The following is a 15,083-nucleotide window of genomic DNA, read 5'->3' on the forward strand; positions in this document are numbered from 1 at the left end:
AACGTAACAGGGTCGACAACAGGATAAGCTGAACTAGACAAATGCTGGAACGTGAGAACAATGAATCAACGATCTGGCGAATAACAACTGTCACAGGTGGTGCTTAAATGTCCTGGGGAGTGATGATGAATTGGGTACAGGTGCGTGAATAAAAACCGGAAGTAAAGTTAGCGCAGGCAGAGTGATGTGACAAACTGCTAAACTAAAACAGGAAGTGAAACTGGAGATCTGACAGAAGTAAGGCTGGCAGAAACTAACAATGACTGAGGCGGAAGTGACAAAAACATAAAACCAGAAATAACATAAACAGTGGTGCAATGACTGAGTCCATGACACTGATGAGGAAGACATTTCTCCTCTGAAGAAGACGGCAGTGAATCAGACGAGGTTAGCTCCATGGTATAACTGCGGAGATCCGCAGCCTAAAGCACAGGACCAGACAACTAGAAAGGCAGTGGCGTTCCAACAAAATAAATGTAAACTGCATTGCATGGAAGGACAGTCTAATAATATATAAAAAGCACTTCATGCTGCTAGAAAACATATTATTCCTCCTTAATTGAGGAAAACAAAAACAACCCCAGGTTTCTTTTCAGCACTGTAGCCAGGCTGACGTGTCATGGCTGTGTTGAGCCTACTACCAGCTAAAATCTCAGCAGCAATGACTTTATGAACTACTTTACTAATAGAATTATCACCATTAGAGAAAACATTCAGCAGTGACTTCCTTCAAATGACAGAAATCACCCTCTAGGTCCATCAACTCTAAATTTACCAAGTCCTCTATCTTACCTAGATAGCGTCTTCTCCATAACTCATATGGAGTTAACTTCAATAATTAACTTTTCCAATCTGTCCACATGTCTTTTAGACCCAATCCCAACCAGATTACTTAAAGAAGTTTTAATCAGCTCGTCCATATTAAATCAAATTGATCATCATCATCGATCCGACTGTACAATTAATTAAAGGTTTTCTTATTCTTATTCTTCAACCAATCTTTACTAATAGGCTATGTACCACAGGCTTTTAAGGTGGCAGTGATCAAACCTTTATTGAAAAAAACTACTCTGGACCCTGAAGAACTAGCTAACTATAGGCCAATTTCAAATTCTTGATTCTTGAAAAAAGCGTGGCTAAACAATTATCACCACCTGAGTATGACTAACCTGTATGAAGAATTTCAGTCAGGATTTAGAAAACATCATAGCACAGAAACAGCTCTGGTTAGAGTCACTGATGATCTTCTCTTAGCTTCAGACAATGGTCTGGTCTCTGTCCTTGTCTTGTTAGATCTTTCAATTCAATTTTCATTTCAATTTTATTTATATAGCGCCAAATCACAACAAAGTTATCTCAGGGCACTTTACAAAGTAAGGTTTAAGGCCTTTCACAACTAAACCCAACAAATCCCACATACAGCAAGCATTTAATTTGACAGCAACAGTGGAAAGGAAAAACTCCCTCTTTAACGAGGAAGAAACCTCCAGCAGAACCAGGCTGGATGTGGGCAGCCATCTGCCTCGACCGGTTGGGGTGAGGGGAGAGAGAGAAAGAAAAGTACAGCAACAACAGAGCACAGGCAGGACGGTTGGACATAGGGGTAGGGACTGGATACAGGCTGGATAGTCCACATGGATCCACAGCTGCCCATCACAGGCACCAAACTTTGAGTGCAATGATACCTGTAGGTGAGGACAGGGTGGGGGAGGGAGAGAGAGAGCGGGGTAGAAGCACAACTACTTGAGAGAAAGAGACAAGGTTAGTTGAACATAGAACTATGATGGTAGGTTATTGGACAAAAGGTAGAAGGAAACCGAGGAGCTCAGTGTATAAATTAAGTCCCCCATCAGTCTATGTCTATTGCAGCTTAACTAAGAGATGGTTCCTGTGACTAACAATCATTGCCAGTGACCTGAACCATCTCTAACTATAAGCTTTATCAAAAAGGAAGGTTTTAAGCCTAATCTTAAAGGTGGAGAGTGTGTCAGCTTCTCGAACCTGAAGAGGGAGCTGGTTCCAGAGGAGAGGAGCTTGGTAGCTAAAAGCTCTGCCCCCTGTTCTACATTTAAACACTCTAGGAACCACAAGTAGCCCAGCGCTCTGAGAACGAAGAGTTCTGCTGGGAGCATAAGGAACTATGAGGTCTTTAAGATAAGAAGGAGCTTTATTATTGAGGACTTTGTAGGTGAGTAGGAGAATTTTAAGTTCTATTCTACATTTTACAGGCAGCCAGTACAGAGAAGCTACAGTAACATAGGAGAAATGTGATCTCTCTTTTTAAGTCCTGTCAGAACTCTGGCTGCAGCATTTTGAATAAGCTATAGGCTTTTTAAGGAGCTGTTAGGACATCCTATGAGTAAGGAGTTAAAGTAGTCCAGCCTAGAGGTAACAAATGCATGGACCATATCTCTGCATCTGTTACGCCCAGGCGGTCGGGCTTCTAAGACTGGTACCCAAAAGCAGGACAAGAGGCTGAGCACAGTTAAGCGAATTTAATGGACACAGTCAGGAAGATAGACAAAACCCGCAGCAACACAACGTAGGAAACAACGGCTGCTCATAAGATAGAACAGATGTAAATAAAATGCTACTCAAATGGCGGTATAGGAATAAACAAAAACGCTACTCAAATGGCAGGACAGGTATAACAATAACAACGCTCAAACGGAAGTATAGGAATAAACAAAACGCTGCTCAACGGCAGGCCAACAGTCAACGTAACGATTAGCGGCGTACGCACAACAGCAAAACATATGGAGGATGCATATGGATATGCAGGATACTTACGGAGAACTACTTGTGCAAGACACAGTCAGGATAGAATACGGCTAGGACACACTGAGGATCTCTTTAGCTTACGCTAACACACCAGCGACTAGGCTAATGTCAAGTTGCTCCTTAAATACAAAAACCCCTTAATGCCATTCACCTGTTGAAACCGGAAAACGGAGCTTGCCGAAAGGAACATGCAGCAGCAACACCCCGTGGCGTAGCAACACGCCACGGTTGTCACAGAATCACTCTGAGAGAGGATGCTTCTGATTTTGGCTTTATTTCTAAGATGAAAGTAGGCGGTATTGGAGATTTGTTTAACGTATGATGTAAAAAAGAGATCCTGGTCAAAGATTGACACCAAGGTTCCTCATAGTAGAATCTGAAGCTAATGTTATACCATCCAGGATGGCTATCTGACTCGATAGCGTCTCTCTCAGATTTTTAGGCCCAACAATAAGAATTTCAGTTTAGCATACAGTACCTGGTATTTCCAGTCGGTCTCCCATCCAAGTACTAACGAGGCCTCACCCTGCTTAGCTTCCGAGATCAGACGAGACCGGGCTTGCTCAGGGTGGTATGGCCGTAAGCATCTTAGTGCTGCATTTGATGCAATTGTTCAAAACATTCTATTACAAAGACTAGAACATAGAATCGGAATTAAAGGAACAGCACTGGGATGGTTTAAATCCTATTTGTTGAACAGATTCCAGTTTGTTCATATTAATGACAAATCCTCCACATGCACAAGGACTAGCAATAGAGTACACAGGTTTCTGTTCTTGGTCCAATTCTGTTCAGCCTATACATGTCTCCTCTAGGTGTTATATTATTAGGAAGCATTCTATAAATTTTGCAGATGATAGTCAGCTATATATGTCTTTGGAACCAAATGTAACAGATCAACTAGTCAAAATTGAAAGTTGTTTGAAAGACATCAAATCCTGGATGTACCAAAACTTTAGATAAAACCAAGGTTGTTATTATTGTTAAAAATCACAGAGATACTGTCCAATCAGAGTTACTTTGGATGACATAACATTAGCTTCAGATTCTACTGTGAGTAACCTTGGTGTCATCTTTGACCAGAATCTTTCTTTTACATCGTATATTAAACAAATCTCCAGAACCACCTAGTTTTATCTTAGAAATATAGCTAAAATCAGAAGCATCCTCTCTCATAGCGATGCAGAGAAACTGATCCATGCATTTCTTACCTCTAGGCTGCACTACTGTAACTCCTTACTCATGGGATGTCCTAACAGCTCTTTAAACAGCCTACAGCTAATGCAGCTAAAAAACTGCAGCCAGAGTTCTGATGGAAGTTAAAAAAAGCGATCACATTTCTCCTACATTAGCTTCTCTGCACTGGCTGCCTGTAAAATGTAGGATAAAATTTAAAATCCTCCTACTCACCTAGTCGACTGCCTCGTAAAAAGCCATTTTCACTGCCCTGTAGGCATGCTAGTGTTTTAACCTCTTTCTCTGGCCCAGGTGGAATGTCTCTCAGGACAAATCAAATTCCTTGTGCCAACTCTCATCACGAGTGAGTGTTTACATTCTCACTACTGCATCATCGGTTTCTGGTTATCACAAAGGAAGGAACACTAAGCTTCAAAGACAAGATGGACTTAGGTTTTTTGGCCTTGGTCTGGTGAGGAATCAGATAGAAGGGAGCCAGAGGCCAAGGTGAGAAAGGCTGACATAGATCACAAACTATTAATCAGTCAAACGGAACATCAAGTGTCTAAACTTGATGTAGAACAGGACGAGAGGGAGAGAGGGTACTTGTTTGTACAACTTTGTATAAATATTTCCCATTACATTAGTCACACCGGTGAAAAAATGACTAACAATTATTATACAGCCTCGCAACTGCAATTAGATGACATGATGTAAAAATATGCTCAAAACGGTACAAACCTATATTCTTCTGCCCTGTTAGATGATCTAATAGAGGATCTATTACACATCCAGCTGCTGACCACACTAGGGTTCTAGCCAAGGGGGCAAGGGGGGACCCTGAGCCGAGCCAGCTGTGTGGTTGAACAACGGTTGATCAGGGCAAAATTAAAGCACAGTTTGCATCGAGAGCCAAATTATCTGATTTGATCAGACTCGCTATAGAAGCACCTTCACAGGATGGAATGACATATGTCAACAGAAGACAGTTTTTTAATTCTTCAACGTACAAATAATCTTTGATGCGCAAATGCAGTTACAGTCAGCAACATTGTGTAAAGGTTTAACCATGATCCATTCATTTTAATAAACAGTGTGGTTGGGATCAGATTTGAGACGTTGGTTTCTTGGTCAGTAAATAATCTACAGCCTTAATATTAATTCTTGTGTGTGTGTGTGCTATATAATCCTGTCCTCAGCATCAACACTAGTTGGTGGTTTAATGTAGAGACTCCCTATTAGTTGCTGAACACAGTGTCAGGGGATCTAAACGTTTTCTCCTCCCCTCTGCCGGTTTTAGTGACACTTTTGTGGTAAACTTTGCTTCACGTCCAGCTTCATGTCAGACCACTTTTATTTATTTATTTAAGCTAGAGTGCGGAACCTGCAGCATTAATACCTGTACACATGGTCCCACTCGGCTACTGCGCAGACGTAGACTGTATATATATATTAATTAAAATGAGGCGTGTCGCTGGTCTGCTACACCTGCGCTCAATTCTATGTTGATTGGTAAGTATGAATAAAAACATGTGGAAATCTATACTTAGGGGATGTTGATACATCTGTACTTAGGCAGTTTACATCTGAAACTAAAAGGCCCCGGTTGTCTTGGTCTGGTAAAGATCCAAGTAATACAACACTTTAGTGGGAGTACTGGGAGAGCTAGGCCGATCGTGGTAGGGGGCCTCTAAGTTCGTTAGCTGTCTAGCATTGTAAGCCATGAAATACAAAGTTCCAAACAAGGGCCTTTTTATTTTTACAAAAAACAATTCTTAAACTCAATTGATTGATTGATTGATTGATTGATTGATTGATTGATTGATTGATTGATTGATTGATTGATTGATTGATTGATTGATTGATGATTTTGTTACAAATTGTTTTAGTTAAATTCATATGCAACACCAAGCATCCAAAAATGTGCACTCTGAAATGCCCATAGGTGTGAGTGTGAGTGTGAATGGTTGTTTGTCTATGTGTTGCCCTGCGATGGACTGGCGACCTGTCCAGGGTTTACCCCGCCTCTCGCCCACAGACCGCTGGATAGGCTGTCTTTAGGTTTTTTCATATATAGGCCACACTTGGCTATAAGCCGCAGGAGTCGACATTGCAACTCGAGATCACAGAAAGATTTTTGCAACAATTCAAATGGGTTTTTTTTCAACAGGGCCTGTAACGTGGCTGATTAAAAACTACTGTGAACTACTGTGTTGACAGAGAGAAGAGTTGGAGTCATGTTCCTGTGGAGGAGCAGCCGTCCTGCTGTGTTGTGTGTCAAGAGGTTCTGAAGGAACCAGTTCAGTTCAGACAGTGCATCATCTCATACTGGGACCAGTGTGGACCATCAGGAAACGTCGCCTGTCCCCAATGTGGACATAGAATCAGAACAAGAGCTGAACTGCAGATCGGTCGTCAGACCAGCACAGTTCAAAGTACGGCTGAACATGTGATGATAACATCAATACTTGTATCACTGATTTTAAAGATTCACAGTTGTTCTGTGTATTTCACTTGAATTGAACAAGTGTCTCTTTTAATTCAGTCTTTGTTGTTTCTAATTCTTTTAGCAGATGTTGCTCTGCAGGAGGCTTTAGATGAACATAAGCTCAGTCTGAGGAGCAGATGTGAACATGTGACTTAAGGAGTTGAAACAGGAAGTGCAGTCCTCCTCACCACAATCTACACTGAGCTCTACATCACAGAAGGAAAGAGTGAAGAGGTAAACACCCAACATGAGGTGAGGCAGCTGGAGACAGCTTTCAAGAATAAGACCCCTCATGAGGCTACCATCAAGGTCCATGACATCTTTAAAGCCTCCTCTGACCCACACGAACCCATCAGACTGGTTCTGACCAACGGCGTCGCTGGAGTTGGAAAAACCTTCTCTGTGCAGAAGTTCACTCTGGACTGGGCAGAGGGCCGGGAAAACCCAGATGTCAGTGTGCTGGTTCTGCTGTCATTCAGGGAGCTGAACCTGGTCAAAGATGAGCAGCACAGTCTTCTCACGCTGCTCCATGTTTTCCATCCAACGCTCCAGAAGGTCCCAGCAGAGCAGCTCGCTGTCCTGAAGCTTCTGTTAATCTTTGACGGCCTGGATGAAAGCAGACTCTCACTTGACTTCAGCCACAGGGAGCTGGTGTCTGACATCACACACAAGTCATCGGTCAATGTGCTGCTGACCAACCTCATTCATGGGAACCTGCTTCCTTCGGCTCTGGTTTGGATCACTTCCCGACCCGCAGCGGCCCATCAGATCCCTCCTATGTGTGTGGACAGGGTCACAGAAGTACGAGGCTTTACTGATGCCCAGAAGGACGAGTACTTCAGGAGGAGATCCAGCCAAGAGGAGCTGTCCAGCAGAATCATCTCACACGTCAGGACGTCCAGGAGCCTCCACATCATGTGTCAGGTCCCAGTTTTCTGCTGGATCATTGCTACGGTTCTGGAGCACATGTTGACTACAGAGCAAAGAGGAGCGCTGCCCAAAACCCTGACGGACCTGTACTCACACTTCCTGCAGGTTCAGACGAAGAGGAAGAGGAACAAGTACCATGAGGGACATGAGACGAGTCTACAGGAGCTGACTGAGGCTGAAAGGGAAGTTCTCCTGAAGCTGGGAAGGCTGGCGTTCAAACATCTGGAGGAAGGAAAAATCATGTTCTACCAAGAAGACCTGGAGCAGTGTGGTCTAGACATCACAGAGGCCTTGGTTCTTTCAGGAGTCTGTACAGAGATCTTCAGAAGAGAGAGTGTGATTTTTCAAAAAACAGTCTACTGCTTTGTTCATTTGAGTGTTCAGGAGTTTCTGGCTGCTGTTCACATGATGCATTGTTACATTAACAGGAAGATGGAGGAAGTGGAGAACGTCCTAGAAACCTCCAAACATGAAGAATCATTTCTTAGAAAGATTAAACTGTGGTTTAAAAGGAGTCAAAGCACAGATAATACTCCTCCTGAAACTTTTTTATCTCTGGATGTTGTCCTGAATAGAGAAATTAATAAATCCCTCCATAGTCCAAGTGGCCACCTGGACCTGTTTGTTCGCTTCCTTCATGGCCTCTGTCTGGAGTCCAACCAGAGAATCTTAGGAGGTTTGTTGGGTCACACAGAGAACAGTTCAGAAACCATCCAGAGAATCATCAACAACCTGAAGAAGATGAACAATGTCTCTCCTGACAGAAGCATTAACATTTTCCACTGTCTGATGGAGATGAATGACGACTCAGTCCATCAGCAGATCCAAGAGTTCCTAAAGTCAGAGAACAGATCAGAGAAGAAACTCTCCTTGATTCAATGCTCAGCTCTGGCCTACATGCTGCAGATGTCAGAGAAGGTTCTGGATGAGTTGGACCTGAACCAGTACAACACAACATCAAATGAGGGACGATGGAGACTGATCCCTGCTGTGAGGAACTGCAGGAAGGCTCAGTAAGTCCAACGTTGATGTGCTCATTAATACATGTATTCTAAAGCAACATGAATCACATTGAACATGTTGACATGTGGACAAAGAGAAGCCCAAGCTTCACACTGCACAGTTAGCAATCAATGTGACCGACTGAGCTACAGCTACTTCGGCATCAACGGTCAGAAGTCAGTTCACATTTATAGACTTTGTATTTTCTGTGACCACAGACTTTCTGGCTGTGGACTCACAGACACCCACTGTGAAGTTGTGGCCTCAGCTCTGATGTTTAACCCATCACATCTGACACAACTGGACATGAGCTTCAATGACCTTCAGGACTCATCAGTGAAGGTTCTGTGTGCTGGACTGAAGGGTCCTCACTGTCGACTGGAGACTCTGAGGTCAGTGTTTTTTTCTGATTGATGTCTTAGCAGCAGTTTTTCAGCTTGTCATTTCAATTGAATCTGGAGAGAAAGGAGACCCATACTGTATGTGTCAGAAACCTCATTTAATCAAGATGGCGCTGCGTATGTAACAGCAAGTCTCAGCAGCTCTGTCATTTTGTGTTCTTTTCTTTTTGTTTTTTAATGTTTTCTTCCACACTATTTGTATTTTCAAAGCGACTCCAATGCTTACACTCAGGACCAGTGTTGGGTCTAAAAACACCACAACAGCACTGATACGCACAGAGACGAGAACCATAAAGAACAACTGCGAGCCAACCAGTTTTTACTTGCACAAGGAGAGTTCGTCTGAGATCTTAGCGTTGTAAGCGCTTCACTCAGAGACCACCAACTCCAACGAACTTTCCCAAAGCACAACATTTCATTGATGCTTGTGCACGCCTTCGATAGCATATAATTGGTGCACTTGTTATCATGTAGGAAACACACAAATTTACACAGTAATACAAACAGGTGCTGTCCCCTATTGCGGTTTTAGCACTTTTGCCTGAGTAGGAGTACAGACGTGAGTTCAATGTCAAACTTCTACAATCCAATACCTAGAACAGGAAATATGCATCGCAACATTATTATAAAATTGTCCTTCGTACTGTATATGACAATACCTACGTAAGCACTGTGGTTAGAGCAGGTGGCATGTGGTTAGATGTCAGCACAAATGTCAATGTGGTTACAAGTTACAGCAAATGCCAAAGCTTTAATGATAAATGGAAAATGATAAATGAAAAAGATAAACGAAAATATATTTTCTCCAACTTTTCCCCCTGTTTTTCATTACAAGGACAATTAAACATCGGTATCATATCTCTCATCAGTTGTTAATGTGAACGTCACTACAATGTATAAACCTTGTAAGATCTCTTGTAAAATCCTTAGTACTAAGGTTCAAGCACAAATTCGAAGTCAAGCTCACGTGTCATAGTAGTCGTGTTTGAGTACATCGTGTCTGAGACAGCCGAGTAGACCATGGCTCTCAGGCACGGAATGCAGCAAACCGTGAAAAGGAAGACAGAGAAGAACATGCCAAGCATTGGTGCGACAACAATTTATGCCACCACTCTCCTGAAAGGAGCCAGCACAACCAGTCTGCATCACGGAATCCTGGATGTGCATCTTGTGACATGGCCTTCCTCAGATTGTTCATCACTCCTAGGGCTGCTGAAACATTGGTGTTAACTTCGTTTGAAATATAAGTGCAGCATGCAGTACCAATTTTCACACACACACTCCATCAGATAATCCTCCCATGGGTTCAGCCCCCTCTCTCTCTTGTTTCTCTAAACACCAGGGGAAACCAGTACCGGTGCCAGCGGTCCCAGGCCCATGCGAACAACTAGGCAGGTCCCGAGTGACTATCACTTTTTCATTAGCAACAGGCCCTCTCTGAGTCCAATTCAATGAAGTCCATGTAGGAACTGAAAAGGATGAGAAGCCTCTGGAAACTGTGCTCTCTTAGGTCTCTCATTCCCCTGTACATTATGTTTGCAGCATGTTAAACACGCTCTGCAAAACTGTTTGGCATAGAAAGTTAAACCCATGTGTAAAAAAAGTACTGTTCCACCATTCTCATCATTCCTCCTGTGGAGACATGGCAAGGCCCATGACTCAACATAGCAATGGTGTGGAACAGGTTTTGTGAAATAACCAGTTTAATCCATTGTGTCTGTTCTGAGGTCGGTGATTGGCTTTGCATATCCTTAATCACCTGAAAGTCTAAAGGCGAGACTTTGTGAAATAACTGTCAAGGCCAAAACACCATGTTTGCCTTCTGCTGCCTCCTACTTTGTCGAATGTCAAACTGCGTCCGCAAGATGACAGCTCATGTCCTAGAAAGGTCACTTTCTGTTTAACCCACTGCAACTTTAATAGCGAAGCTTTGTTCCTCGTCTTTGCCAGATGGCGGAACAGTGCAGTTGCAGAGGCCTCATTGTTTTGCTCTGTATCAGAAGCAATTAGAATGTCATCCAGATAAACTAACAACTGACTGTGGCTTGGAATTTCAAAGTCTCTAAGACAGTTCTGTATTTCTGTAGAGAAGATGGTCGGGCTGTCACAATATTCCTGTGGTAACCTGGTGTAGGTGTATATCTTTCCCTGATATGTGAACCCAAACCATCCCTGTGACTCTTAGGCTAATGGTATGGAAAAGAATGTGTTGCCCAGATCTACAACTGTGAACCATTGCTTATCTGGATTTAGCTGGTTAAGCAATTGTGGGGATCTGGCACACATGGAGCACGACTCTCGACTGCCTGGTTCACTGCTCTTAGATCTTGAACCAAAAATCAGAGTGTTACACTAAGCATCTGGAGATTCAACGATAATGCCTACTTTTATCATATCATCAATTACTGGCCTAATGCCGGTTAACGCATCTGGTTTCAATGGATACTGACCTAGGCGGGGTCGATGATCAGTTTAGCTTTAATTACCACTGGTGTGGCAGTGGTCATTAATCCTACATCTGCTTTCCCTTTCGACCAAAAAGAATCTGGAACATGTGGTAGAGTGGGATCTGGCAATGTGCACAACGCAAGTCATTCTACCGTCTCATGTGGGACATCCAAATAGACCCGGGGTGACGTAGTTATCACCTATCCTAAAGGTTTCTTATAGATGAAGCGTGTAGGTTCGTCTATTAGCCAGCCACCTCCGATCTCTTTCCAGAAGGAGATCTGTGACGGTCTAAATGTCAGTGTCCAGTGTCAGTGACATCTGTGTCCCCAATGTCAGTCCACTGTTGATGTGGGGTTTTGGTTACCGACACATGAGGGGTAGAACCCTGCACTCGGAAGAGTTTGTGTGCCTGCTTTGTGAGCTGAGCTTTACACCCTCTCATGCCCTTCCGGTCAGTGTACATGGCATTTAGGGTCATGCATTTGGGGCCCAAACTTAAAACCTGAGTATCATAATTGAAATCTGGCCCTGGTGAGTATTTGTATCTCAAGGTAATGTGGAACCCCGCCGAAGATTGAGGCGTAAAAGGGTCCTTGGAATCTGGTCTCTTAGCACAGTTCTGTCAGCTCCTGAATCACAGAGAAAAGTGAGTCGCGTACCGTTAAGAAAGAAACATGGTTTCTTTCCTTTGATGATTTCATATGCATGGTAAGCATAGTCCATGGTGTTGGGCACATTAGCTGTGGTTTACATCATGCTTCCTGATGAAGTCAGCTATGGTGTGATGAAAACCTGCCATCAACGCTTGTTTCAGTTGCTGCATCACCTGTGTCCTCAGTTAAACCGCTGAACACTTCCTCTAACCGCGCTCCTTACTCAAACACATCTTCACCCTCTTTTTGTCTACATTGTGCAATCTTGGCATAGATTGTGTTTTCTTCCACAACCTTCTCATGTTTTCATGTACTTTCTCTACTTGGCTTTTTAATGCACCACTCTTAGCTGGCAGATTTACATCACGTGCATATTTGCCTGTACAGTCTCTCTTTACTCTGCCCCAGTCAAAGGTCAGAGATTTTTTTTTAAAGTTTGGTCAACTTCCCAAACGTTGAATCCAAACGAATCGATCAGCTGCTGTTGCTTATCAACCCAGGCGTCTAACATCTAATTTTGGGTCGCCTGGGCTTTTGCAAGCATCTGTGCAGTCTGCCTCAGTCCAGGGTCTGAAGAAATAAATTGTCTCTCTGCTATCAATTGCACCTGTGGCTGTTGTCGCCCCATAATGAAGGTTTGCTACTTCTATTCTTGATTTGCTCCCCCTGGAGTAGGTGGGTTGGGCATATTGGTTAGTTGGTTCCTGTCTCCGCTTATTTGCCTGCTCTCGCCACTTCACAGCCGCCAACAATTGCAGGTGTTGTTCTTTATTTGCCGCTTTGCGAGTGTGTTGAGAGCTTCAACCTTTAATCTCTCAACCAGTTTCTCACACTGACCGTACATCAGTACATGGAGTCACCCTCCATGGTGGTAGATTTGCTTTTCCCGTTACCCATTCGGACTATATTTTGTATTTGAATGTAAAATTCTTCTAGTCAGGATCAACAATCGATCACAGTGTCTGCAAGGATCATTGACTACACCAAGCTTCTACAGAAACTAGTTTTCTATGGATGTAGCTGTCCCAACAAACCAAACTCTCAACTTTGATCCAAACCAAGTAGAACAACAAAACAAACAGGACAATCCCTGCGACTCCCACTAAGGAGCTCAATTCGCTTAGGGACAATGGTCAGATGTAGAGTTTGCGTTATCATCGTTAGGTTTCCACCCTAAACAGACCCATTCACACAGTCATTCACACGTTTTAACCCGAGTACGCTGGAATTACAGTCAACCCTGTCGATCTTAATCAACGCTGGAATTATGGCACCAGTCAACCCTCAGTTATTTATCCTGGAATTATGGACACTCACCTATTGTCGCTGTATTGCTCCTATCCTGGATCTTGTCATCAACGCCGCTGGTTGGAAGATCAGGACCTATTTTACCGACCCGACGACGAAAATATATTAAATATAATGAAAATATATGTTCTCCAACAACCAGCTGTTAGCTCTTAGCTGAGACTTTCTTCACGTTGGAAAGCCAGAGATTCCAGCAGTGATACGGAGGAAATGACAATGCTGCAGAGCTGGAGTGAAGCACCGGGAGAGAAGACAGAATTACAAGCCATATGTACCATCCATTACTATGAGAAGCGACCAAGCTGGACGAGCTAACAGCGCTTATGCGCCTGGAGTCCCCTGGGAGTCACTGTCCATAGAGGATGCAGAGAATCTATTCATATTTTGGACCTTGATAACAGGGCTACTCATAATTGGCTTTGATGGTGCCACCAGCAAAACTAAGGAGTTATTTTGACTTCAGAAGGTCTCCTCCACCACACACACCGGTGAATATACGGGGCTCAGACATTGAGTCTGACATTTAAATATTTGGGTGTTCTCCTTAACAACAAACTGGACATGTTTAACCACACAGACCCTCGGTATAAGTAGGGCCAGACTGGCCTCCACCTGCTGAGGAAAGGACAATGGTGTGGGCAGACGGCTGCTAAGGACTTTTTTATGACACTGTGGTGGCTTCAATAGTCCTGTATGGAGTTGTGTGCTGGGCGGGGGGCAGGCAGAGGCAGGAAGTGAACCAACAAGCCGGTTCAGAAGGCTGGCTCCGGCCTGGGCTGCACACTGGAGTCTATCAAGGAGATAGCGGATAAAATGATTTTAGCCAAACTAACATCCATCATGGATAACCCCTCCCACCCCATGCACCACACTGTTTGGGTCCTGTCTCCCCAGCGTTCCTGACAGAACAATCTGGCCAGAATTGGACCCAGCCAGCTCCCAGATGATCAGATTTAGTTTCAAGTCTTGCTGGTTTTGTTTCATAAGAAGTAGTTTATTCCCTTGTTTTACTTTGCCTTGGATTTCACCTGACCCAGTTTGCCTGAGGACCTCAGGACCTTCATTTTTGCTTTGCGGAGCTCGCGAGAGACTATGGGGAAGCACCCTGCTTAAAAGCACAGCTCCGAGTACTGAAGTTAGCGATCAACATTCTGGAGGAGGAGTACTGGTGATTTGACCACCCCAGTGTGAGGAAGCCCACACTGTGAATGCCTACAGAGGCATGGTATGACAGCAGCTGTTGCTGTCAAGATATTGCATGTGTACTATTTACAAATTAATCACTGCATAATGTACCTGGGAACTCTGATTTACAAACATGTACATATTGACGTAATGTATTTTTAATTGCTTTTAGTAAGATGTATGATATATTAAGTGCTAATATATAACTAATAGAAATGTAGTTATTGTTTTTTTCTTCATGAATTTGACAGTACTATATCTGTGTGTATCTTAAGTTGTTACAGGTATTTAGCCTAGAGAAGTTTTGTCAGCTGGTGCTGGGGACTGCTAGTGTAAAGAGTCCAAGTTGTCATCCAATATTCCCATGGCCTCGGGGATCAGGGCAGTGTTTCCAGAGGGACAAGGCACCTATGTTGGACTTAGACCAACATATGGTGATTGGAGCAAACACGTTTTCAACTTAGCTTTTATAGTGCTGGTTTGTTAAATCTTGGCATGGCATTAATGACCTCCTTTCTATCAGGTTGCTCAAATTCTGCTCAGAGGGCCGATGGGACAGGGATGTTAATAAGGTCCTCCATATAACGACCTGGGTTCAGCAGGACTTTATTGAAGATGGTCTCCATCAGCTTTTGCACGTAATCTGCATCATAACACTAGAATTACAAATTACCCATAAACAGACATCAAATAACATAGATCAGATTA

The 15,083-nt window shown here is 43.4% G+C and overlaps 1 protein-coding gene and 1 pseudogene across 1 annotated transcript in view; one reads left to right on the top strand and one right to left on the bottom strand.

The window, feature by feature from the left end:
* The window catches only part of LOC114861868 (NLR family CARD domain-containing protein 3-like), a 34,910-nt gene that overhangs the window by 8,689 nt on the left and 11,138 nt on the right, over nucleotides 1–15,083 (top strand). Inside the window, 3 exon segments of the mRNA XM_029161538.3 lie at nucleotides 6,178–6,392; nucleotides 6,528–8,388; nucleotides 8,596–8,769. Of these exon segments, the coding sequence (XP_029017371.3) occupies nucleotides 6,178–6,392; nucleotides 6,528–8,388; nucleotides 8,596–8,769 (2,250 nt within the window).
* On the bottom strand, nucleotides 3,248–3,366 carry LOC114863314 (5S ribosomal RNA; annotated as a pseudogene).

The sequence above is a fragment of the Betta splendens genome, chromosome 9, assembly GCF_900634795.4.
Source record: "Betta splendens chromosome 9, fBetSpl5.4, whole genome shotgun sequence".
NCBI classification, from domain to species: Eukaryota; Metazoa; Chordata; class Actinopteri; order Anabantiformes; family Osphronemidae; genus Betta; species Betta splendens.